The 26,329-nt window shown below is 44.5% G+C and overlaps 2 protein-coding genes across 9 annotated transcripts in view; both read right to left on the bottom strand.

The window, feature by feature from the left end:
• Positions 1 to 26,329, bottom strand: part of LOC100559028 (zinc finger protein 239-like) — a 169,422-nt gene that overhangs the window by 82,901 nt on the left and 60,192 nt on the right. The gene's annotated exons all lie outside the window — the stretch shown is intronic.
• Positions 1,848 to 26,329, bottom strand: part of LOC100566973 (zinc finger protein 850-like) — an 84,659-nt gene continuing 60,177 nt past the window's right edge. For 6 of the 8 annotated variants that reach the window (XM_062966463.1, XM_062966461.1, XM_062966464.1 and 3 more), the window contains one exon: positions 1,848 to 11,099. In XM_062966463.1, the coding sequence (XP_062822533.1) occupies positions 8,374 to 10,806 (2,433 nt within the window). In that variant the 5' untranslated portion in view covers positions 10,807 to 11,099 and the 3' untranslated portion in view covers positions 1,848 to 8,373. The remainder of the gene's footprint in view (positions 11,100 to 26,329) is intronic. The other 2 variants (XM_016998430.2, XM_062966465.1) reach the window with 2 other exon arrangements.

The following is a 26,329-nucleotide window of genomic DNA, read 5'->3' as shown; positions in this document are numbered from 1 at the left end:
CATCCAGCCTCTGCTTAAAAGCCTCCAAAGAAGGGGCCTCTCTCCACCACAGTCCCCTGGGGCAGAGAGAGAGAGAGAGAGTTCCACTGGTGAACAGCCCTTCTCACCGTGAGGAAGTTCTTCCTGAGGTTCAGGTGGAATCTCCTTCCTTTCCTGTAGTCTGAAGCCATTGTTCCCTTGTGTCCTAGTCTGCAGGGCAGCAGAAAGGAAGCCCCCTCCCTCCTCCCTGTGACTTCCCCTCACATATTTGTACATGGCTATCATGTCTCCTCTCAGCCTTCTCTTCTGCAGGCTAAACATGCCCAGCTCTTTAAGCCGCTCCTCATAGGGCTTGTTCTCCAGACCCTTAATCATTTTAGTCGCCCTCCTCTGGACGCTTTCCAGCTTGTCAACATCTCCCTTCATCTGCGGTGCCCAAAATTGGACACAGTGTGATTCCAGGTGTGGTCTGACCAAGGCAGAATAGAGCATGGGGAGCATGACTTCCCTGGATCTAGACGCTATTCCCCTATTGATGCAGGACAGAATCCCATTGGCTTTTTTAGCTGCCGCATCACATTGCTGGCTCATGTTCACCTTCCTCCCCACGAGGACTCCAAGGTCTTTTTCGCACACACTGCTGTCAAGCCAGGCCTCGTCCCCCATTCTGTATCTTTGATTTCCATTTTTTCTGCCGAAGTGGAGTATCTTGCATTTGTCCCTGTTGAACTTCATTTTGTGAGTTTCGGCCAATCATCTCTCTAGTCTGTCAAGATCGTTTTGAATTCTGCTCCTGTCTTCTGGAGTGTTGGCTCTCCCTCCCAGTTTTGTGTCGTCTGCAAACTTGATGATCGTGCCTTCTAACCCTTCGTCTAAGTCGTTAATAAAGATGTTGAACAGAACCGGGCCCAGGACGGAGCCCTGCTTGTGGCACTCCACTTGTCACTTCTTTCCATGATGAAGACGACGCATTGGTGAGCACCCTTTGGGTTCGTTCGCTTAGCCAATTACAGATCCACCTAACCATAGTTTTGTCTAGCCCACATTTTACTAGTTTCCTTGCCAGAAGGTCGTGGGGGACTTTGTCGAAGGCCTTACTGAAATCCAGGTACGCTACATCCACGGCATTCCGTGTATCGACCCAACTCGTAACTCTATCGAAAAAAGAGATCAGATTAGTCTGGCATGACTTGTTTTTGGTAAATCCGTGTTGACTATTAGCAATGACCGCATTTGTTTCTAAGTGTTCGCAGACCACTTCCTTAATGATCTTTTCCAGAATTTTGCCTGGTATCGATGTGAGGCTGACCGGACGGTAATTGTTTGGGTCGTTCTTTTTTCCCTTCTTGAAGATAGGGACCACATTCGCCCTCCTCCAATCTGCTGGGACTTCTCCCGTTCTCCAAGAACTCTCGAAGATAATTGCTAGTGGTTCTGAAATAACTTCCGCTAGTTCCTTCAATACTCTTGGATGTAGCTGATCTGGCCCTGGGGACTTGAATTCGTTTAGAGAGGCCAGGTGTTCCTGGACAACGTGTCTCCCTATTTGGGGTTGGAGTTCCCCCAATCCTTCGTCCATTCCATGTTGCTGAGGTTGAAGATGGCTTTCTTTTTGTGAGAAGACCGAGGCAAAGAAGGCATTGAGCAGTTCTGCCTTTTCCCTGTCCCCTGTCGCCATCACCCCATCTTCTCCTTGCAGAGGCCCTATCGCCTCCTTTTTCTTCCTTTTTCTACCAACGTAAGCAAAAAAGCCTTTTTTGTTGTTTTTTATGTACCTGGTAAGCCTGAGCTCATTTTGCGCTTTGGCCTTGCTTGTTGTTGTTATTATTATTATTCACCTTGCTCTAACACACAAACTCCACGGCAGGTTTGAGTCTTTTGAGTTTATTAAGGATAGATAATAAAAAGTTCTTCAAAAAGCAAAAGTAAAGCACCAAAAGTCAGTTACAAATATAGTCTTAGGATGTAAGTCAGGAATTCACAAGGAATAAACAACATCCAAAGAGAGCATGGCAATTCCAAGGAACATGGACACATGGGCTGCAATAATAATCCAAAGCACAGCAGGGAAACTGGAGCTTGCTTCTGCGGTCACGAGAAAGTTGCTTTGACAAGGGGTTTTCCCCGAACGCACCCCTTTTAGCACTCTTTGCAAAACACGAAGGCATTTCTCTGCCCCCTCACCTCCCTTCTGTTTGCAATCCTCACACTACGCCGAACCCTCAATTCCAAACGCTCAGCCCTATCTAAGGAGCCCATCCCATCAAGGCCAGCTTGCTCATTATTTCGCTGAGACTCATTAGGAAGCTGGAACCTTCCACCTCCCTTCCTCCGCTCCCATGTCCGTGGTCACCTGGCCGGCTTCAGGGGCTTCTGGGTCATCCACTCCAACCCTCCCTGTGGAAACTGAACCTGCACCCTCTGCTCCTCATCCTCCAAATCTACAGGCCTTTCGGGGAGATTTTGAACCTGAGTCCCTCTTTCCTCATCCGAGTCAATCTGAGGTTCAACCTGAGTCACAACAGGGGTGGGATGACCGTGACGGTGTTGTGGAAGCACTACGTTGCGCTTCTCCCTGGAACGGCACGCTTGACCACGTCTCCCTCTCCCCAGCATGACCTCAATGGGGGTCCCCAGGTCCCGGAACTCCCCTCCCCCCCCCGGATGGTGACCTGTTGGAGGGGTGGAGGGCGATGGGCTTGAGGGGGAGGGTCAGCTCTCAGATGCCGAGGGACCGGAGGGTATTCGAGGGCAATGATGGGCAACCTTTTGCGCTTGGGGTGTCAAAATTCACCAAAAAACCTAGCATGACTTGAGTGGTGTGTCACTTCGAGAAAAAACCCATAATTTCGCAATATGTATATTTTAAATAATAAAAATGTATAATTGTAATATTTAACTGTATTCAATAAATCTAAAACTATTTACTACCATTATTTCCATGTACAACAATCTATGGTACCTCTTGCAGTTTCCATGCTGCTTTCTCTCTATTCTAGTTTCAATGTAGTCATGAATAATGAATAATATAATAATAATATAGTAATATGATAATATACTACAATCTATATATATAAAAGAGTGATGGCATCACGGCAGCGGACAAAACAACAAAAGTAAACACCCCACAACCTCGAAAATTGACATCACAACCCCTCATCCATGCCTCTAGGTTGATACAACAAAAAGAAAAGAAAAATAAATTCCTAATTAGAGGGAGAGGAATAATAGTTTTTATCCAATTGCTGCCAGTTACAAGGCTAAGCCACTTGGTCTCCTAGCAACCCACTCAGCCCAGTGTTAATAAAATAATGATAAAAAAATAAATACAAATAATACAATAAAAAATTATAAAAAACACTAAAATAATTAATACAATAAAATACTATAACAAAATGACTAAAAATAATACAACAAAATAATAAAATATAATACATAAAAAAGATAAGTGACAATAAAATTAATTTAAAAAAATACAAATAACGTCAAATAAAAATTCCCCAACAAGTTTTAACCGATACCACCACCACTTTGCCACAGCAACGCGTGGCCGGGCACAGCTAGTATATATAAATATATATGTATGTATGTATGTAATGTGCATACTTCCCATGGAGTAAACAACAAAACCACTGGACCAAATCACACCAAATTTGGCCACAAAAGACATAGTCATCCAATCAATCTGCATGCAGCAAAAATGGCTAGGCATGTCAGTGCTGACACGCGTGTCATAGGTTGGCCATCAGTGTTCTAGGGAGGGGGCTCACCGGGGGGGGGGGGGTCTTGTAAACACAAGGCAAAGGAGACGGATGGAACCTGTCGCACCTCAGAAGAGTTCACTTTGCTGTTGACACCAAGCCACACACACAAGATAGTCTTTTGTAGTGTTATTGAGCAAAAGCAGTATATATATAAAATCAAAGCTGAATATAAATCTAGCGGGATATAAATAAACGTATTATTATTATTATTATTAGCTGTGCCCGGCCATGCGTTGCTGTGGCGAAGTCTGGTTACTTTCCCGCCGGAGCAGTACCTATTGATGTACTCACATTTGCATGTTTTTGAACTTCTGGTTTGGCAGAAGCTGGGGCTAACAGTGGGGGCTCTCTCCACTTCCCCCAATTCAAACCTGCGGCCTTTCGGTCCAGAAGTTCAGCAGCTCAGCGCTTTAACACGCTGCGCCACCAGGGGATATTATTATCTAAAGGTTGTGAATATACAATATTTCTGATTGGGTTTTTTTGTCTGTTGGAGGCAAGTATGAATGCTGCAATTAGGAGAAATGATTAGCACGTAATGGCCTTGCAGCTTTAAAACCTGGCTGTTTCCTCCCTGAGTGAATTTTTTGTTGGGAGGTGTTAGCTGGCCCCGATTGTTTCCTGTCTGGAATTCCCTTGTTTTCAGAGTGGTGTTCTTTATTTAGTGTTCTGATTTTAGAGATTGTATTGTTCTGTTTTATTATACAACAGTAATTTTTATATATTCTGATTTTAGTGTTTTTGAATACTTGGACCCAGATTGTATTCATTACACGGTTCACAGCAACATAATAATAATAATAATAATAATAATAATAATAATAGTAATAGTAATAGTAATAATAATGAGTTTAGTAATAGACGCTGGTTCACTCCCTTCTCAGCTTCCTTTCTGGAAGAATCCTTTCTTGGGAGATGTTAGCTGGCCCTGATTGTTTCCTTTGTGGAATTCCCAATTCCCCTGCTTTCAGAGTGTTGCTCTTTATTTACTGTCCTGGTTTTAGAGATTATATTGTTCTGTATTATTCTATCACAGTAATTATTTCATATTACAGTAGAACCTCACTAATCCAACATTCGCTTATCCAATGTTCTGGATTATCAAACGTAGTCTGCCTTTTAGTAGTCAATGTTTTTGTAGTCAGTGCTTTAAATTCATTGTGATATTTTGGTGGTAAATTTGTAAATACAGTAATTACTACATAGCATTACTGCGCATGGAACTACTTTTTCTGTCAAATTTGTTGTATAATATGATGTTTTGGTGCTTAATTTGTATAATGATGATCTAATTTAATGTTTAATCGGCTTTTCCTGAATCCCTTCTTATTATCCAACATATTCACTTATCCAACATTCTGCCGGCCTGTTTATGTTGGATAAGTGAGACTCTATATATAGATAATATAAGAGTATAAATGGGTAATATAGCTGTGTGGAAGGGCCTTGAGTCTACACTGCCATATAATCCAGTGCAAATTAGATAATCTGTGAAAGAGGCCTAAGTGAAGCCTAACTCTGCCTGTTCCCGGGGCTGAGTAGGTTGCTAGGAGACCAAGTGGGCGGAGCTTACCTTCTAACTGGCAGCAATTGGATAAAAACAATTATTCCTCTCCCTCTAATTAGGACTTTATTTTTCCTTTCTTTTTGTTGTATCAACCTAGAGCCGTGGATGATGTGTTGTCAAATTTCGAGGTTGGGGGGCCTGTAGTTTTGTTGTTTTGTCCGCTGCCCTGATGCCATCACTCTTTTATATATATAGATGATGATGATGATTAAAATATAGTTCCCAGAGTAGTTGTGAAATAGAGTCAATAAATCCAATGGTCCATAGGCAAAAGCAAGAGTCTATTCCCAAAGATACAATAGTCCACAGGTTACAAGGATTCATAAACAGGAGAATTTCCAAAGCATGAAGACATAGACCATCCACTCAGATGAAGAGAGAATTTGCTCTGACTGAGATTTGTCTCCCAACACACAGATATAAAAGCAACCCAAGAACGCATTTCTCTTTCCCTCAGTGGCCTCCCGTTTTCCAGCTAATCTCAGGCTACGCCGAGGCATTCCTTTCCATTGAGAAAGCCCGAGATAGCAATGGAGCTTCTTGGCAGTCACGGTCAGACGGTTCTTTATCTTGCGCCTGAACAGGGGCCTGAGACAAAGCCAGCTCATTATTTCCCTTGGGAAGGTGTCCCTGGTTTTTATCTAGGACAGGCTGGTTCAGGAATTCATCCACAGGCTGCGCTTCTGAACCAGCCTGTAGAACTCCATGATTTCCCATCCCCATGACACCATCCTGGATTTCATCTTGCATCCCATCATCTGGCTCCTGCATCTGAAACCCAAAATCCCCTTCCTCATCTTCACTCTGGCTCTGCTGCTGCTGCCGAGTCACAACAGAGTCCTTGTCGGGGCCCTCGTTCTAAGGGCAAGGGCTGGCGCTCTCCTTGCCCGGAACTTGGGGGGCTAGCGAGGGACCCGGACCCTTCACTCGAGTGTGTGGGGACGACTCTGGGGCGCTCTGGGGGCAATTCAATATCCCTTTCTTTTGAAGTCCAGCAACGAGTGGCCGGGCAACTGAGGCCGGACAACGCTCCCTATACGGTCTCCCCATAATTCAGCAATGGCTTACATGCAAACACCCCCTTCGATATAGTTGCGTCATCGAATGTAATTGGCAGGTGGGAGATGTGATTATAATAGTCTCTGCGGAGCCGCTTGATGGAACCAATTTTGACATCCGTAGGCCTTAGGATCTGTCCCAGGGACATCTTGACAGCTCTCATTGAAGCCCACCTGCCCCTATTTGAAAGGGAGTCCGAGGCTTCAAGAGCCAGCTTATTAGGTTGTAAAATCCCATGTTGATGTTGTAATGGCCAGTCTTGCCGGCCATCTGAGCCTCGCTCTGTTCTTCTAGGTTCCTCTTGTACCACTTCCACATGACCCTTGAGTACTCTGTATCTCCTGCGATCTCTCCCCTTCCCCTCACAGAAACCGTTGTATTCCACGTTCAGCCCACCTCGGTCCCTCCCCTGCCCCCCCCCTTGACCAGTCCTCCTCCTTAAGACGTGAGGCTTCTTCCCCACCTGTGTCCCAGGTGCATCGTTTGTCCGCTGGGTCCTTTGCAATTCAGGAACACACCTGCAAACAGGCAGCGTCTCTAAAGGCTGGAAAGTGAGTCCTACCGATGGTCCCAGCAGTTCGCATACATTGGATGGTTCAGTCTTTCTGTGGCTCCCCAAGAGACTCACAGAAAGATGGCTGTGGGGCCAAGCCTTTGGGACAGGGCAATGAGGCAGGAATAGGACACTTCACCCTGCTGACCGGATTCCGTGTGGCTGACCCGAGACGGTTTTATACAACTGATTCTAAAGTGGAGACAACTGATTTCAGTGTGTTGTCGAAGGCTTTCATGGCCGGGATCACAGGGTTGTTGTATGTCTTTCGGGCTGTGTGGCCATGTTCCAGAAGTATTCTCTCCTGACGTTTCGCCCACATCTATGGCAGGCATCCTCAGAGGTTGTGAGGTCTGGAGAAACTAAGCAAGGCAGGTTTATATATATCTGTGGGAAGTCCAGGGTGAGGAGTTAATCACCCTAATTTGCATTGAATGGCTTCATCTACTGGCTACTTTCTGCCTGGGGGCATCCTTTGTTAGCTGCCTCTAGTTCCCATGTCTCAGAGTGTTGCTTCTTATTTACTGTTCTGATTTTTGAGGTTTTTTTAATACTGGTAGCCAGATTTTGTTCATTTTCATGGTTTCCTCCTTTCTGTTGAAGTTGTCCACATGTTCGAGAATTTCAATGGCTTCTCTGTGTAATCTGTCGAAAAGCAGGAGCCCCTTCCAGTGGAGAGGCGGGCGGGCGAGGAAGGACACCACCAAAGTTGGATCCACAAACTGCAAAAAGCTGCTTATTTTGGTTTGCGTCTTTAAATTTCAGTCTTTCTAAGTCTCATCAACACTATACATCTCTGTACAACTCTCTTTCATAACCGTCTACTTCCAACTGTCATCTTCAATGGTCATCCCTCAACTGACATCCCTTAACTGTGTTCTAAACAGTCCCTGATCTGGTCACATGGTCTGCAGCATCTCCCACATCCTCAAGAACATAGTGTTAGGAAAAACTGCACACCCAAGGACACACATACACTTCAGTAATAAAACAACACATTATATACAGACAAATCATTAAACAGAGGAGGCTTGAGAAGGTTGCCTATTTCCAACAAACACAGAGCAGGGTGACAGGAACAGGACCAGAGTCCAGAATCTGAAACCGAGGGATCAGAGCCAAGGTCCAGGACAACAGTACAAAGGAATGCTGTTAGCTGCTCCCAAAGAGCTGGTCTTTACCATAAGATTTCAGCTGCTCTCACTTCAGCAAGCGTTCACAGATCATCTGAGAAGTCTGGGATGCTTTCCTTGAGGGGGAAGAGGTCAGGTTAACCCCTTCAAAAATGGCTGCAATAAAGAGAAGAGACCTCCTCTGTGGGCGATCAAGTCAATCCACACAGACGGTTGTCCACGACACATAGAGAACAAGGTGGCGGCCTTCCTCTGTGCTTTTATTCTCTCATTTTTTGCCTGCCTATGGAGGGATGGGACCCTTGTCTGGCGGATTTTTTAAGTAGAACAGGGAATTGAAAGGAAGGTCTCTTCCTCTAACCGTGTGTGGATCCTTTGATGGGAACGCAGTTTTCCACTCTGAATGAAGCTCTTTCCACATTCCATGCACTGATATGGCTTCTCCCCTGTGTGGGTCCTTTGATGGCCACGCAGACCTCCACTGTGGCTGAAACTCTTTCCACATTCAACGCATTGATACGGCTTCTCCCCTGTGTGGGTCCTTTGATGGCAACGCAGATCTCCACTCCTAATAAAGCTCTTTCCACATTCCGTGCATTGATACGGCTTCTCCCCTGTGTGGATCTTTTGATGAAAACGCAGATCTCCACTCCTAATAAAGCTCTTTCCACATTCCGTGCATTGATACGGCTTCTCCCCTGTGTGGATCTTTTGATGAAAACGCAGATCTCCACTCCTAATAAAGCTCTTTCCACATTCCGTGCATTGATACGGCTTCTCCCCTGTGTGGGTCCTTTGATGGCAACGCAGATCTCCACTCCTAATAAAGCTCTTTCCACATTCCGTGCATTGATACGGCTTTTCCCCTGTGTGGGTCCTTTGATGGCAACGCAGACCTGCACTGTGCCTGAAGCTCTTTCCACATTCGATGCATTGATACGGCTTCTCCCCTGTGTGGGTCCTTTGGTGGGAACGCAGACCTCCACCATCACTGAAGCTCTTTCCACAGTCTATGCATTGATACGGCTTCTCCCCTGTGTGGAGCCTTTGATGGAAGCACAGACTGTCCCTTCGACTGAAACTCTTTCCACATTCCGTGCATTGATACGGCTTCTCCCCTGTGTGGAGCCTTTGATGGGAACGCAGATATTCACTCCGGCTGAAGCTCTTTCCACATTCCATGCATTGATACGGCTTCTCCCCTGTGTGGATCCTCAGATGGGAACTAAGCATTCCACTTTGGCTGAAGCTCTTTCCACATTCCATGCATTGATACGGCTTCTCCCCTGTGTGGGTCCTTAGGTGTGAACGCAGAGCTTCTCTCTGGCTGAAGCTCTTTCCACATTCTATGCAATGATACGGCTTCTCCCCTGTGTGGGTCCTTTGATGGGAACGCAGAGCTTCCCCCTGACTGAAGCTCTTTCCACATTCGATGCATTGATACGGCTTCTCCCCTGTGTGGGTCCTTTGATGGGAACGCAGATTTCCCCTCTGATTGAAGCTCTTTCCACATTCCATGCATTGATACAGCTTCTCCCCTGTGTGCATCCTTTGATGGGAACGCAGAGTTCCACTTTGGCTGAAGCTCTTTCCACATTCTATGCATGTATATGGCTTCTCCCCTGTGTGGATCCTCAGATGGGAACTCAGCATTCCACTTTGGCTGAAGCTCTTTCCACATTCCATGCATTGATACGGCTTCTCCCCTGTGTGGGTTCTTTGATGGAAGCACAGATTGTCCCTTCGACTGAAGCTCTTTCCACATTCGATGCATTGATACGGCTTCTCCCCTGTGTGGGTCCTTTGATGGGAACGCAGATGTCCACTTTTACCGAAGCTCTTTCCACATTCCATGCATTGATACGGCTTCTCCCCTGTGTGGGTCCTTTGATGTGAACGCAGATGTCCACTATGACTGAAGCTCTTTCCACATTCTGTGCATTGATACGGCTTCTCCCCTGTGTGGGTCCTTTGATGGGAACGCAGATATTCACTCCGGCGGAAGCTCTTTCCACATTCAATGCATTTATGTGGCTTCTCTCCGGTGTGGATCCTTTGGTGGGAATGCAGCACTCCGCTCTGAATGAAGCTCTTTCCACATTCCATGCATTGATACGGCTTCTCCCCTGTGTGGGTCCTTTGGTGGGAACGCAGACCTCCACTGTGACTGAAGCTCTTTCCACACTCCATGCATGTATATGGCTTCTGCCCTGTGTGGGTCCTCTGGTGGGAACGCAGACCTCCACTGTGCCTGAAGCTCTTTCCACACTCCATGCATGTATATGGCTTCTCCCCTGTGTGGGTTCTTTGATGGGAGCGCAGACTGTCCCTTCGACTGAAGCTCTTTCCACATTCCATGCATTGATACGTCTTCTCCCCTGTGTGGGTTATTTGATGGGAGCGCAGATTGTCCCTTCGACTGAAGCTCTTTCCACATTCGATGCATTGATACGGCTTCTCCCCTGTGTGGGTCCTTTGATGGGAACGCAGATTTCCAATACGACTGAAGCTCTTTCCACATTCCGTGCATTGATACGGCTTCTCCCCTGTGTGGGTCCTTTGATGGGAACGAAGGTGTCCACTCCAAGTGAAGCTCTTTCCACATTCCATGCATGTGTATGGCTTCTCTCCTGTGTGAGTTTGTTGATGTTTAGTAAGAGAACTTCTCCACATGAAACATTTTCCACAGTCCATACACTTATGTAGCTTCTCCTCTATATGTGATGTGGAATGGGGATGAAGATTTTCCATTGTTTTAGATTTATGATTCTGATATTATGCCAGAGGTTCACAGATATGAACTCCTGAACAGCACAGGATTTCCTCTTCTCGGTCTTTGTATTTCGTAGCCTTCTGATCTCGTACCCAAACCCCTCTTTTAACAGCACAATCTTCCCTTTCCTTCAAGTATGTTGCTTGAAATATGTCTTTCTCTTACTTATTCCTTGTTCTTGCCAGTGCAGTGACCCTTCATTTCAGTCCTATGGCATCCTTAGGGCAAAGCTCTCAAAGGTTGTTCTTCTCAAGGTGTGTTTAGAGGTTACCTGCCAGACAAATGAGAGGAAAACCAGACTTATTAATCTATCCCTTCCTCTCTCAATATTCAAGATGGCCTCTCTCTCCATATTTCTTATCCCAAAATCCAAGATGGCTGCCTTTCCCTAATATCCAAGATGACTGACTTATTAATGTCTCCCAATATCTGAGATGGTTGCCGTCTCCATGGATCCTTCATTCTCCCAATATCCAAGATGGCCAACAACAGGCTTTTCAATGAATTTTTACTAATATCCTACTTGGCCGACTTATTAATGTATCCCTCCCTATCAATATCTAAGATGGCCAACCATTCCCAATATCCAAGATGACAGCCCTCTCAATATATCCCTCCTGCTAATATGTAAGATGGCCAACTTCTTAATAAATCCCTTCTCTCAATATCCAAGATGGCCACCCTCTCAATATAATAATAATAATAATAATAATAATAACAACAACAACAGCAACAGTCACAGAAGCGGCAGAAATATACTGGTCCAGGATCCGGGGAGCTGACTTGGATTTAGGTGGAAAAGAGTAGTAGAGTTGTGTGTCATCTGCATAGAGATGGCTCCCAAATCCAAAACTCCGGATAACCTCACCCAGTGGTTTCATGTAGATACAGAAAAGCATGGATAACTGAATGGAACCTTGCGGGACCCCACAGGTCAATGGCCAGGGGTCCGAGCAGGTGTCCCTCAGCATCACCATCTGGGAACGGTCCTCCAGGAAGGATCGGAGGCACTGCAAAACAGTGCCCCCAAGACCCATCCCGGAGAGCAGACACAGAAGGATACCATGGTCGATGGCATCGAAAGCCGCTGAGAGATTCAAGGGAACCAGCAGGGACACACTCCCCCCGTCTAGCTCTCTGAGGAGGTCATCCACCAAGGGAACCAAAGCCGTCTCCGTTCCATGACCAGGTCTAAAACCAGACTGCGAGGGATCAAGATAATCGGCTTTTGACTTCCGGTGTGGAGATATGGCGGCGGGAAGGTGGTAGAGAGGGCTCTCTCTCAAACCCACGGCGCTCTGAGGATCTGGAGAGTGTTTACCTCCACCTTATTGGCGGATCGAGGCCAAAAAGGTCGCAAACCCGTAGGGGGTCGAACCAATGACCCAAGAGCTGCTTTTCCCCTCAAGGGAGGGCAGCCAAGGGTCCGGACGAGACCTCCGCAGGGTAGCGGGTCCCGGAGAAGCCCAGCCTGGAAGCGAGGACTTCACAGGATCACCGCCAGCCACCACACTTTTAAACTGAAGAAAAACACAGCCACGGGAAACGAGTGAGTACGAGAGAAACTCTCTCTTCTTAATTGAAATTAAAAGTAGAAGACTAACTTAACAATAACAGTGGTGTCAGGACCCAGGCTGCAGAGCACCAATAACCTTACACAGAGGCCAGTCTCTATCTAATATCTTTATTAAAGAAATATATAAAATCAATAAAAACAAGTGAAGAATATAGTTCAGAAGCAGTCCTTTCAGATGAGGTCAAATATAGTCCAGAAATGTATTGTCCAATATAAGATATTAGAGTTCAAAGTTTTAATCCACTTGACTGAAACACACACTTTGCCAAGCAATAGTGTGGGGAAATAACAGAGTCTTTAAAGTCCAATGAAGCTTGATAACAAGGCTGGGAATAAACTTGATTCTTGACTGGATCCGTGTCTGGAGGCAAGACGAACATGAAGCATGAAACAGAGTCCGTGGTAAACCGTGAGACAAGGCAAGGCTTGAAGCTTGATCCGGGAAGCAAGGAACTGGGATTATGAAGTCCACACACGATCTCTCTCCTCAAGCTGATCAATTGACTCCGCAAAGTATCCCTCGCGCCAAACACCTATATTGGGTCTCGTTTTCCCGCCAACAGAACTCTTTCCCTAGAGAACGAGAAGCGAAACCCAACTCTATCCAGATGTGTGACTCCTTAGAAGTTCCCAAGGGAAGCAGACCTAATCAGCCATTTGTTTGGCAGCGATTCTCAGGCTTCTGCGATTAGCCTCCCTGGCTCCCCTATCTTTAGAATAATTTTCCCTCCTGGAAAACGGGGGGGGGGGAGTTCTGCCCAAGGCCTGTTTGGCTGAATTCTTGAGGGCAAACATCAACATCCTGCAGGTGAAGAGACTCCGGCTCTTGCTGAACCGGCGAAAACCCCATGTTTTCCTCTTCGTCTGCCACAATAGTACTAGGAGCAGGACTACAAGGCCCATGAGTCATCACAAGTGGTGAGCGACATAATAAAGAACCCTCGTGGCTGCGGACCCATAGGGGTCGAATTGACCCAAGGGCTGCTTTTCCCCTCAAGGGAGGGTGACCAAGGGCTCGGACAAGACCTCTGCAGGGCAGCAGATTACCAGCAGCGGGGAAGAAAGAACAGTGCGGTTTTGACCGAAAAAGGTTTGGAAGAGAGACTAGACCCAGTTGGGAGAAGAGATTGAAGGAGGTTGAAGGTGCGGCGCTGTAAATTAAACTAAACTAAAATAGGGAAGAGAGAGAGGGAGAGAGATCTTGGAAAGGGGCGCTAAGGCAGCGCACGCCCCCCTCCCACCCAACAAACAAATAAACAGTAAACGCAAATTTGACTCCTGGACACAAACGGTTAAGTCAAACAAACACACAAACTGAGAAAGAAGTGAAGATTGAGCTGAGTCACTGACCTTGGAAAAGAGCTCTAGTCAAAACAAGCTGGGGGAGGCAGGCAAATTAGCTTAAAGACACGGAAGATAAACAGGCGACTGTGTCTGCAGAAAGCCAAAGCAGAAGGCACGAGAGTGAGTAAGGGCGGATCTCGCGAGACTGAGAGGGAAGGGCAGGAAAATCCCACACATGCGCTAAAGCCCTGCTGAAGCAAACAGAAGACTGGCAAGGAAGACTGGCAAGGAAAACCACCCGTATACAAAAGGAGACTAAATAAAAATCAAGTAAGATAATATACGGTGGATATTAGGAACTTGGTCTGGGCTTCTAATCTAAGGTCTTTGGATCCTAACCACTATACCACCAAATTGGTTTCTAATTTACGATCTCTGGAAAAATAATAACAATATTAAATAATATTATAGAAACAATAACAACATAGAACAAGAAATAAGTAATAAAATATTAAGAATATTAAGAAATAATAACAATAACAATAATAAATAATCAGAGGATCCAAAGACAAGAAAGAAATAAAGGCAAGCAGACTCTACAAGACATTCTAGGGGAAATAGAGTAAAATAGTTAATCAAAGAAGAATTGAAGAAGGACCACCAAACAAAATAAATAAAATATAACAAAATAAAATACAAATAAATATTAAGAGTTGAGAAGAAAGGGAAGCAATAAATAAACTGCTGAGGCAGGCTGGTGCAGTAAAAAATAAACCAATCAAAACTGCACCAACACAATACACAGAGCAACAAAGAGACAAGAAGAGACAAAAAGGACAAAATTAGAGCAAACAAACGGAGCAAACAAATAAGGGCGCTAAGTTTGGGAACACCACCAAACAATTAAAAAATAACAAAATATATAGAAATCAACAAGAAGGGGAAAATAAAATAAAGTAAAACAACAACAAGGAAGACAAGGTAGATAAAGAAAATAAAGTAGAAAACTTCAAGACAAGCAAATATTTAAATATAACAAAGAACACAAGAGATCAAGAAGAGGGAATCGAAGTACAGAAATATACGCATAATGGCAAATTTAACTCCAAGATACAAAAATGAAAAAGAGACAAAGACACAAAATACTGGGACAGTAAGAAAATCATCATTTCAGGAGGAATCAATGTTTAAAGAAATTATGAAGGAACTCCAACGCATTTCGGAAAAACAGGACCAATTCCAGGAACAAATCCAAAAGATGAGTATGGAAATGACAGAAAATTTAGGAGAAATGAAGAAAGACATGTCAAACCTCAAACAAGAAATAACGGAGGTAAGGAAAGAAGTAAAAGAGATGAAGGCAGAGAGACAACATCTAGAAAAGACTCAAAGCGAACAGAAGTTAAAGATGGATCAAATAGAGGAGAACAGCAACCGATTGGGAACAATGCAAGAAAGACTTGAACAACAAGCTATGGAATTTCAACTAAGATATAGGAACGTAAAAGAGGAACCCAACGAAGACATAAGGAAAATAATAATACAACTAACAGCCAAATTGATGGACTGGCCGGAAGAAGACGTGGAAGATAAAATAGATAGTCTATAGAATTTCGACAAATTACGCAACACATAACAAAGCAGAAAGAGACGTCATCGTCAACTTCACAAAAAAAATTATAAGGGATGACATCTTAAAATTGAATAATGTTACGCCAACAAATTATAAAGGGAAGAAAGTGGCCATACTAAAAGAAATTCCATCAGCGACGTTAAGGAAAAAGAGGAAGTATATGTTTTTAACAGAAGAATTAAAAAAAATTAAAAATTAGATTCCGTTGGGAAAAAGGAGAGGGAATAATGACTACGTACAAAGGTGAAAGGTTTTGGCTAACCTCTGAAGAAAAGGCGAGGGAATTTTATAAGAGATTGAAAAAAGATACAAGAGGGGACAAAACACCAGAACAAGGGAACCCAACCAAAAGAGTGAGAGAGGAATCACCCGAAAATATGGAACTATTCTATGGACTAGCAGCAACAAATCTAGATCTGGTGGAAGAGGAAGAAGAGGTGGAGGAAGATGAAGATCCGAAGACAAAAGGAGGCGAGAAAGGAGAAAGAGAAGATGGAAAAAATTAAAATGAACTGGGATTTGAAATGCTATTCAAATAATGTAAATGGATTGAACACTCCCCAAAAAGGAAGAAAATATTTAATTATGTAAAGAAAGGTAATTATGATGTCATCGCATTTCAAGAAACGCACATATCACAGAAATTCACAGCACTATTGGCACACAAACAAATTGGAAAGGAATTTTATTCAGCGGCCCCAGAAAAAAAGAAAGGAGTAGTCATCTATATAAAAGAAAAATACTCAGCACAATTGGCATTTAAAGACACAGAAGGAAGAATAGTGGGGATCAAAATTGATAAAGGAGGGAACAAATTATTAATATGTAACATATATGCCCCCAATGGACCCAAAAATAAATTCGTCAAGGAATTAAAGGATTTAATTGAAAGCCAAGAATACGATGATTTAATGCTGATGGGGGACTTCAACGGAGTTTTGGAAAGCAAACTGGATAAATCAGACCAAGGGAAAAAGACAAAAGACCCGAAGGCAGGACAACTACCAATAAATTTCATACTTTTAAAAAAAGAACTGGATCTGGAAGATGCCTGGAGAAATTTACATCCAACCGAGAAAGACTATACATTCTATTCTAACAGATTTAAAAACTGGTCAAGAATTGATATGATTTGGATGACTAAAACACTAATCTCAAAAATAAAGAAAATAAAAATTCTTCCAAGGATAGACACGGACCATTGTCCATTGGAAATCCAAATAAACCAAACAGCAAAAAAGAGGAAATGGAGACTGAACGAAAATTTAATGAGATCTGAAGAAGATGTAAACAACGGGAAAAAATGCTTAAAAGAATATTTTGAATTTAATGATACAGCCGACGTAGAAAAGACTATCATCTGGGATGCCAGTAAGGCTGTGATGAGGGGAAACTTCATTCAACTAAATGCCATAAAAAACAATGCAAAACGGATTAAACAAAAAGAAATCCAAAAGGAAATTGAAAGAACAGAAACAGAACTGAAAAGACAACCAAATAACACATCAATTAAAACAGAATTAGACATTTTACAAAGACAAAGACAAAATTTAGAGATGGAACAGAGAGCTAAAGAATTGAAATTTATGAAACAATATCATTTTAATAACGCAAATAAACCTGGGAAATGGATGACAAGATTGCTAAGGAAAAGGAAACAAGAAAGCTGGATAATCCAAATCAACGAGGAAGGAAGATCTTATACCACAGACCATGAAATTCTGAAACAATTCAACAAGTTCTACGGAAAATTGTACACAAAGGATCATATTAAAAATGAGGATATAATGAAATACTTAGGAAGACAAAATATCCCGAAATTAACAGAACAAGGACATCACAGAAAGAGAAATAGACACTGCTATAAAAAAATTGAACAACAATAAGTCCCCAGGCCCAGATGGTCTAACAGCAATTTACTATAAAAAATTTAAAGAAGAATTAATACCTCACTTAAAAACTATAATGAACCAAGCCCTACATTTGGGTAAAATACCAAACTCATGGAAAGAGGCAAATATAGTCATGATCCCAAAAGAAAACACTGATGCTACAAACGTCAAAAATTACAGACCAATATCGTTATCAAATATCGACTATAAAATTTTTACGGCAATAATTGCGGAGAGATTAAAAGAATACTTAACAACTTGGATCGGGGAGGACCAAACTGGGTTCCTACCAAATAGGAACATTAAAGACAACGTCAGGAGCTTAATTGACATTATAGAGTACTATGAGTGCAATAATCAAAAAGAATTGGCAATATTAGCTATAGACTTTGAGAAAGCACTTGACAGCATTAATTGGGAATTTTTTAAACTACTATTAAAAGAAATGGATGCGGGTTATAATTTTATAAACGCCATACAAGCGATCTACACTGATCAAGAAGCAAGTATTTGGATTAATGGCTAAACGACAAGCAAAATAAAAATAAGGAAAGGTACGAGACAGGGGTGTCCCCTATCCCCGCTCATATTTATATTATCACTAGAAATGCTACTGAACGACATCAGGAAGGATACAAATCTCAAAGGACTGAAAATAGGCAAAGAAACATATAAATTACGAGCTTTTGCTGACGATTTGATATGTATTGTTGAGGATCCACTGAATAATATCAAAGAATGGTTACATAAAATAGAGGAATTCGGGAAGGTATCGGGCCTCAAAATAAATAAAAATAAATCAACAATTTTACCCAAGAACATCTCCAAACAACGACAAGAGAATCTAGCTAAGATAACGGACTTTAGAGTTGTGAACAAGATAAAGTACTTAGGAGTATATTTGACATCTAAAAACTCGCAATTACTGCAAAATAATTACACAAACAAATGGAATGAAATCAAAAGAAAGCTTAAGAACTGGACTCACCTCAAATTATCTATTTTGGGCAGAATTGCAGCGATAAAGACATATGTTCTACCAAAATTAATGTATTTATTTCAAAACCTACCCATAATTAGAAATCTGAAGCTAATTAAACAATGGAACAAAGATATATTAAAATTTATCTGGAACAACAAAAAAGCGAGAATAAAATACACAAATCTGACTGACGAAAAAGAAAAAGGAGGATTGGGTCTACCAAATGTAAGTTTATATTTTGAAGCTAATGCATTGAACTGGATTAGAGAATGGATAAATTTAAAAAACAAGAAATTGCTGACTCTAGATGGCCATGACCTGCGGGCAGGTTGGCACGTGTACCTGTGGTACGAGAAGAAAAAAACGGAAAGAAATTTTGGAAACCATTTTATCTGCTCCGCACTATTGAAAATCTGGGAGAAATATAAAAAAAGATTATATAATAAAACCCCACTCTGGCTGTCACCGCCAGAGGCAGGCCACAGGAGGGAAACAGGATGGAGTAAATGGCCAACATACAGAGATGTCTTGAAGAAAGAAGGCAAAGAACTAAAAATAAAATCCCTAGAAGAATTGAAAAAACAAAATATAAACATATCATGGTTTCAGTACTATCAAATTAAAGAACATTTCACAAAAGACGCCAAACTTGGATTTGAAGAGAAACAAACAGTATGGGATAAAGTATTACTGAATGGGAAGAAGGCGACAAGTAAGATCTACAAATTTCTACTAGAATGGAGCACGGAAATAGATTACATCAAGCCATGTATGATAAAATGGGCTAAAAACATAAGCAGAACAATTATGCTCAGTGAATGGGAACAAATTTGGAAAAAGAAATTGAAATATACCTACGCAAACGATCTCCGAGAAAATTGGCTGAAAATGATGTATCGCTGGCACCTGACACCAGAACGAATAGCAAAATACTCAAAAGATAAAAATAACAAGTGCTGGAAATGCGGGAAAATTGAAGGAACATATTTTCATATGTGGTGGACGTAAGTAAGTAAGTAAGTAAAAGTTTATTTGTATACCGCCCTCTCTCCCAAAAGGGACTCAGGGCGGTTTCCAATATAAAATCAGCATAAAACATTGTACAATAAAACACTGAAAACACTATAAAACGCTATAAGAATTAGAAACGAAAACAAAACATAACAATTGACTAAAACAATCACATAAGCAGAAGGAATATAATCACTCAAATAACATGAATCCGCAAAAAAAGAGGGGAAAAAAAAAAAGACCACTGGGATGGAGGAGAGGATGGCCTGGAGGGACCACTAGAACTAAAATGCAATGTGATATTCTAAGATGCTTTGGGGCAGAGGAATAAAGTGCAGTGTTTCAAGTCAAAGAGGTGGCCTGTGCAACTACTATAGCTATGGGCTCGGTTATCCAAAGGCGCAGCGGAAGAGCCAGGTTTTAAGCAGCTTTTTGAAGGAAGCCAGGGTGGGTGCTTGCCGAATCTCCTCCGGAAGGGAATTCCAGATCCGGGGAGCAACAATAGAAAAGGCCTGCTCCCTCGTCCCCGCCAACCGAGCCTGGGATGGTGGTGGGAGCGAAAGAAGTGCCCTACCGGATGAACGAAGAGGACGAGTGGGTTCATAGCGGGAGATGCGGTCACAAAGGTAGGCGGGTCCCAAACCGTTTAGGGTTTTATAGGTAAGAACCTGCACCTTGAATTGGGACCGGAAAATAATCGGTAGCCAGTGGAGCTCCTTGAACAGGGGAGTAGATCTCTCCCTGTAGTTTGCTCCAGTTAACAACCTGGCAGCCGCACGTTGGACTAACTGAAGTTTCCGGGCCGTCTTCAGGGGCAACCCCACGTAGAGTGCATTGCAATAATCCAGTCTAGAGGTGACTAAGGCGTGGACCACCGTGGCCAAGTCAGACTTCACGAGGTATGGTCGCAGCTGGCGCACAAGCTTTAATTGTGCAAAGGCCCTCCCGGCCACCGCCGACACCTGAGCCTCAAGTGTCAGTGATGAGTCCAGGAGGACCCCCAAGCTGCAATGGACCTGCGCCTTCAGGGGGAGTGCGACCCCATCGAGCACAGGTTGCCACCCAATACCCCGATCAGACTTGCGACTGATCTCGAGGACCTCTGTCTTGTCAGGATTGAGCTTCAGCTTGTTCGCCCTCATCCAGGCCATTACAGCGACCAGGCACTGGTTCAGTATCTGAGGAGCTTCCTTGGAATTAGGTGGAAATGAGTAGTAGAGTTGAGTGTCATCTGCGTAGAGATGGCACCCAACTCCAAAACTCCGGATGACCTCGCCCAGCGGTTTCATGTAGATGTTAAAGAGCATGGGGGATAAAATGGAACCTTGCGGGACCCCACAGGTCAAAGGCCAGGGGTCCGAGCAGGTATCACCCAGCTTCACCAACTGGGAACGGCCCTCCAGGAAGGACTGGAGCCACTGGAGCGCAGTACCCCCAAGGCCCATCCCAGAGAGCCGTCCCAGAAGGATACCATGGTCGATGGTATCGAAAGCCGCTGAGATGTCCAGGAGAACCAGAAGGGACACACTCCCCCTGTCTAGCTCTCTGCGGAGGTCATCCACCAAGGCGACCAAAGCCGTCTCAGTACTGTGACCAGGCCTGAAGCCGGACTGTGAATGGTCCAGAAAATCAGTGTCGTCTAAGAATCCCTGGAGCTGAGAAGCAACCACCCTCTCCAGTACCTTGCCCAAGAAAGGGAGATTGGAAATTGGTCTATAGTTGTTAAGAGTAGACGGATCCAGGGATGCCTTTTTTAGAAAAGGCCTAATTACTGCTTGTTTTAGGCTAGATGGAAAAATCCCTTGTTCCAGAGATGAGTTGATAATTTTCTCAAGCCAAATTAACAAATCTCCCCTGGTCAGTTTGATTAACCAGGAGGGGCAAGGATCTAGGGAACAAGTGGTCGCTCTCGTAGCTCCAAGGAACTTGTCCACGTCATCAGGGCGAACAAGCCGAAACGAATCCATCAAGATCGGACAGACAGATGCCTCAGGCACCTCACCTGGCATTGCACTAACCCCAGTGTCTAACTCAGAGCGTATCCGAGCGACTTTATCTGCAAAAAAGTGCGCGAAATCGCTGCACTGGGTTGCTGGGTTGTCAGAAGAAGACAAGAACCTATTGGAAAACAATACACAGTGCCTGCCAAAAGATCCTAAAAGTAAATATACCACTAGCGCCAGAATCCTTCCTATTGGGAATGGTAAATTTAGATTGGTCAAAAAATGATGACAAAATTTTTGTATACCTAACGACAGCTGCCAGATTAATATACGCAAAAGTATGGAAACAAAAAACTATCCCAGACAAAAACGAATGGATAACAAAAATAGTCGAAGTTATGAACATGGACCATTTTACTTACTTATTATCAAAGGTTGAAAATAAATCAAGAACGGCTACCAACTAGAAACCAGTAAAAGACTGGTTGAAAAAAGAAAAGATACCAATACTACTATAAGGGAAACGGCAGGATTACTATACAAAGAAAACAAGATAAGTCTTAAAACCAAAAGAATGGAAGACAACAAAAAGAAGAAGCGTGGAAGTCAAGAAACCTTCCCTAACCCCCACACCCCTTCCCCCCCACCGCACCCTCCTCCCCTCCTTTCCCCCCTTTTCTCTTCCCACTCCCCCCCCCCCGTTTTTTTTCTTTTTCCTCCTTTTTATCTTATGTTAAATAAATCTTTCAATAAAAATATATGGAAAAAAAAGATAATCGGCTTCATCCAGGAATCCCCAGAGCTGAGAGGCCACCACTCATTCCAGGACCTTGGCCAAAAAAGGGAGATTGGAAATAGGCCGGTAGTTATTCAATACCAGGGGGTCAAGAGACGACTTCTTTAAAATTTGTCTTACGATGGCTTTATAAAAGCTTGATGGTATGTGTCCCTGCTCCTACGAGGCGCTGATAATCCCCGTAAACAACTCGGTTAAACCCCCACCGGCGAGTCTGAGGAGCCAAGAAGGGAAGGGGTCTAGAGCACATCTGGTCGCACTCACTATCCAAGATGGCTGACCTATCCATGTATCCTTTGTTGTGGTTGAGTCAGGAGAGCAGGTGTCAGATGAAGAACAGCAAAGGGAACCAATCCCCAGAGTCGGACACGACTGGACTTCACGTCAGGGGAAACCTTTACCTTTACCTATAACTACTACGAGGGCTATCCACAAAGTATATTACGTTTTGGAATTAAAAATTAACAAAGTATATGTAAAGAGGTGTGAAGTTTTTAGTTTACAGATGTCATGTTTAATTGCGTTTTAAAAGTCACGTTTAACTGTGTTTTAAAAGGACAAGTATTAGAGTTAACATTGCATGGGGGATGGTAGCCAGCTCAGCATTCTGAGGTAGGTTGCCTTAGTAACGAGGGCGGAGCCAACCGCCGTTTGGAGAAAAAGGAGGGAATGCTTAAGAGAGTTCAGTCTGTGCTCTGTTGAAGCTCAGGGAAGACTGATCCTAAGTTAGGGGATCAGGGAGACTCAATTGGTCATTTTGAGTCAATTTAGAATAAGTTTGGTAGCTTATTTTAAGATACTGCGTGCCCTGCTGAGGTGCAGTTGGGACTGGTTCTCAGTTGGAGAATCAGGGAGAGTCCAGTGCTTATTTGAGTCAGTTTAAAATAAGTTTGGCGACTTATTTTAGGGTAGTCTGTTTCCAGATAAGGAACAGATAGTCTGTGACTGAAATTCACAGGGTGACTACAGGTTAAAGCAGTAAAGGAGGAAGTAGTATTATAAAGTTTGAAACATCTCAATATAGCTTTACAACAGTTAGTCCAAATGTCTCTAAAGAAGTTACTGTAACCATTAAGCTTGTGCCCGAATAAACGTGTTATTGTTCTTTTTAACATCTCAGTCTCTGAAATATATATTACCATCAAAAGCAAACAAGAAAGAAGAAAAATAAAATTTTAAAAGTCTCCTCTCTAAGTAGCCAGTGGCTACATCTTCTATAGTGATTTGATAATCACAAGAGTTGATAATCCCCTTCACATCTGGTGGCCGCATTATAAACATCTTTAATAACTGGTGGCAGCGGATATAAAATATATAATAATAATATAAATATACTCATCCACATCTCCGCAATTGGTGTCAGAGGTGGGATTTTAAAAAAGATTTCTCCCCCTTGATGACATCTTTGCAATTTGGTGGCAGCGGTGGGATCAAAAGATTCCCCCCTGCCTGAAAGAGCCTCAGCCGTTAAAACCTCTTTGCAGTATAGGATAAAATATTTATTATATACCGTTGAAAGCCACACTTCAATAGTACTTTTAAACATAGTCCCCATTCAAAATTATTTTTTATTTATTTATTTATTTTTCAAACTTATATGCCGCCACTCCCCTAGGGCTCGGAGCGGCTTACAAGAACCGGCTAAAATTAACAATTTAAAAAACATTTTAAAAACATCTTTAAAAAAAAATCTTAAAAACATCCTAAAAGCACCTTTTAAAACATCAGCAACAGAACTCAAAAGCTCTTCATAACGATGAATGAGTTTGGGAAGTGATTACCCTCAGCACATTCCTGCGCAATTGCAACGCGGAAGCTCAGCCGGCTGAAGAATGGATGCCAAAGGGAGGGAGGAGGGAGCAAGAACCCGCTCTCGCCCCTTTCGCAAGGCCTCCAGAGAGACTCAAAACACTCCGGCTTCCCTTCCCCTTCCGGCCAGCTCTCCTCGCCTGCCTCCTTCTCGGTGGTGGCCCCCAGCCCTGGAATTCCCTCCCTAAAGGAATGAGCCTTGCCCGCACCCTCCAAGCCCTTCGGGTGAGTTTCAAAGCACGGCTCTTCAGACGGGCCTCGGATCCTGAGTAATCGACGGTCAGTTTGGAGAACCACCAATTATGTCACTTCGCACTTGGACGGTGACCGCAGACAGACAGCTTTACTCGCCGGTTCTACTGCGTCTCAGGAATATTTACAATTTTATTAGCTGGCATTTTATGTGCGTTGTGGTTTTTTATACTTATGTCACTGTGTATATACAGTAGACTTCCAGTAATTCGACATAAATGGGCGGGCTGAATGTCGGATAACCGGAACTGACGGATAATAGGGAGGCAAGCCGGTTTAGGGGTGCTCCGTGCGTGATGGTGCCTCGCGAAGCCCACGGGGAGCCCCCAAAGGGCCGTCAGGCCAGCAACCCAACCTTCAAGTCACAAGCCTTTAACCCACTCACACCAGAAGTGACTTGCAGCTTCTCAAGTCGCTCCTGACACGGAAAAAACCCCATGAGTTACAGGAGTTGTGGGGACTGGGATGTCTAGTTCACCTGCAGTCTAAGAGCACTCTGAACCCCACCAACGGTGGACCTGGAGCTAACCTGGCACTCAGACCCAACGCTGCCAACTTGGGGTGATTGACCTTGGCACCAGAGAGTTATAGTTCACCCGTATTCAGAGAACACTGAACCCAGCAGGTGACGGACCTCGGCGAAACCTGGCACACAGACCCAACAAGGCCAACTGTGAATACTGGCAGGCTCTGCGGGTGACAGCTTTCTGGGAACTGTAGTCCACCCACATCCCTATGCATTTCCTAGTGGGAGCATTCATAAAAAGCAAAAGCAAAGACTGAGTTTTTTCTAAGGCACAGCGTAACAGATGAACAAACTGATATCTTCTCCTGATTCCTGGGTATAATTCAGGACTCCTCCCTACCTAATGTGACCTTGGAGAGGCGAGGGCCACTACCTGCATCCTAGACCCCTGCCCATCCTGGCTGGTGAGAGAAGCCAGAGGGGGGTTGGCCGAGTGGGTGAAGGTGGTGGTGAAGGCCTCCCTTCGGGACGGCATTGTTCCAGCGAGCTTCAAACTGGCTGTGATCAAACCGCTGTTAAAAAAGCCATCACTGGACCCCACTCAATTGGAGAACTATCGGCCGATTTCCAATCTCCCCTTTTTGGGCAAGGTCGTGGAACGGGTGGTGGCAGCGCAACTCCAGGCATTCTTGGTAGATGCTGATATTCTAGATCCGGCACAGTCTGGCTTCAGGCCGGGGCATGGTACCGAGACAGCCTTGGTCGCCTTAGTCGATGATCTGCGCCGGGAACTGGACAGGGGGAGTGTGTCCCTGCTGGTTCTGCTGGACCTCTCAGCGGCCTTCAATACCGTTGACCACAGTATCCTTCTGGGACGACTCGCCGGGTTGGGCATTGGAGGCACTGTTCTGCAGTGGCTCCGGTCCTTCCTGGAGGGTCGGTCCCAGATGGTGTCTCTGGGGGACGCCTGCTCGGCCCCTCAACCGTTGACTTGTGGGGTCCCGCAGGGGTCAGTACTGTCCCCCATGCTGTTTAACATCTACATGAAGCCGCTGGGAGAGATCATCCGGAGTTTCGGGGTGCGGTGTCATCTGTACGCAGATGATGTCCAGCTCTGTCACTCCTTCCCACCTGTCACTCAGGAGGCTGTCCAGGTCCTGAACCGGTGTCTGGCCGCTGTGTCGGACTGGATGGGGGCCAATAAACTGAAACTGAATCCAGACAAGACGGAGGTCCTCCTGGTCAGTCGCAAGGCTGAACAGGGAATAGGGTTACAGCCTGTGCTGGACGGGGTCGCACTCCCCCTGAAGACGCAGGTTCGCAGTCTGGGGGTTCTTCTCCTGGACTCATCGCTGAGCCTGGAGCCCCAGGTCTCGGCGGTGGACAGGGGAGCCTTCGCACAACTCCGCCTCGTGCGCCAGCTGCGCCCGTTCCTTGGGAGGTCTGACTTGGCCACGGTGGTCCACGCTCTGGTCACATCCCGGCTGGATTACTGCAACGCACTCTACGTGGGGCTGCCTTTGAAGACGGCCCGGAAGCTCCAGCTGGTGCAGCGGGCGGCAGCCAGATTAATAACTGGGGCGGCTTACAGGGAGCATACCACCCCCCTGCTAAGCCAGCTCCACTGGCTGCCGATATGCTACCGAGCCCAATTCAAAGTGCTGGTTTTGACCTACAAAGCCCTAAACGGTTCTGGTCCTGCCTATCTATCCGAACGTATCTCCTCCTATGAGCCCGTTAGAACCTTAAGATCTTCCGGGGAGGCCCTGCTCTCGATCCCACCTGCCTCGCAGGCGCGGCTGGTGGGGACGAGGGACGGGGCCTGCCTTCTCGGTGGTGGCTCCTCCCTCGGCTGTG

The sequence above is a fragment of the Anolis carolinensis genome, unplaced genomic scaffold (genome assembly GCF_035594765.1).
Source record: "Anolis carolinensis isolate JA03-04 unplaced genomic scaffold, rAnoCar3.1.pri scaffold_21, whole genome shotgun sequence".
NCBI lineage: Eukaryota > Metazoa > Chordata > Lepidosauria > Squamata > Dactyloidae > Anolis > Anolis carolinensis.
This window is presented reverse-complemented; position numbering and strand designations above follow the sequence as displayed.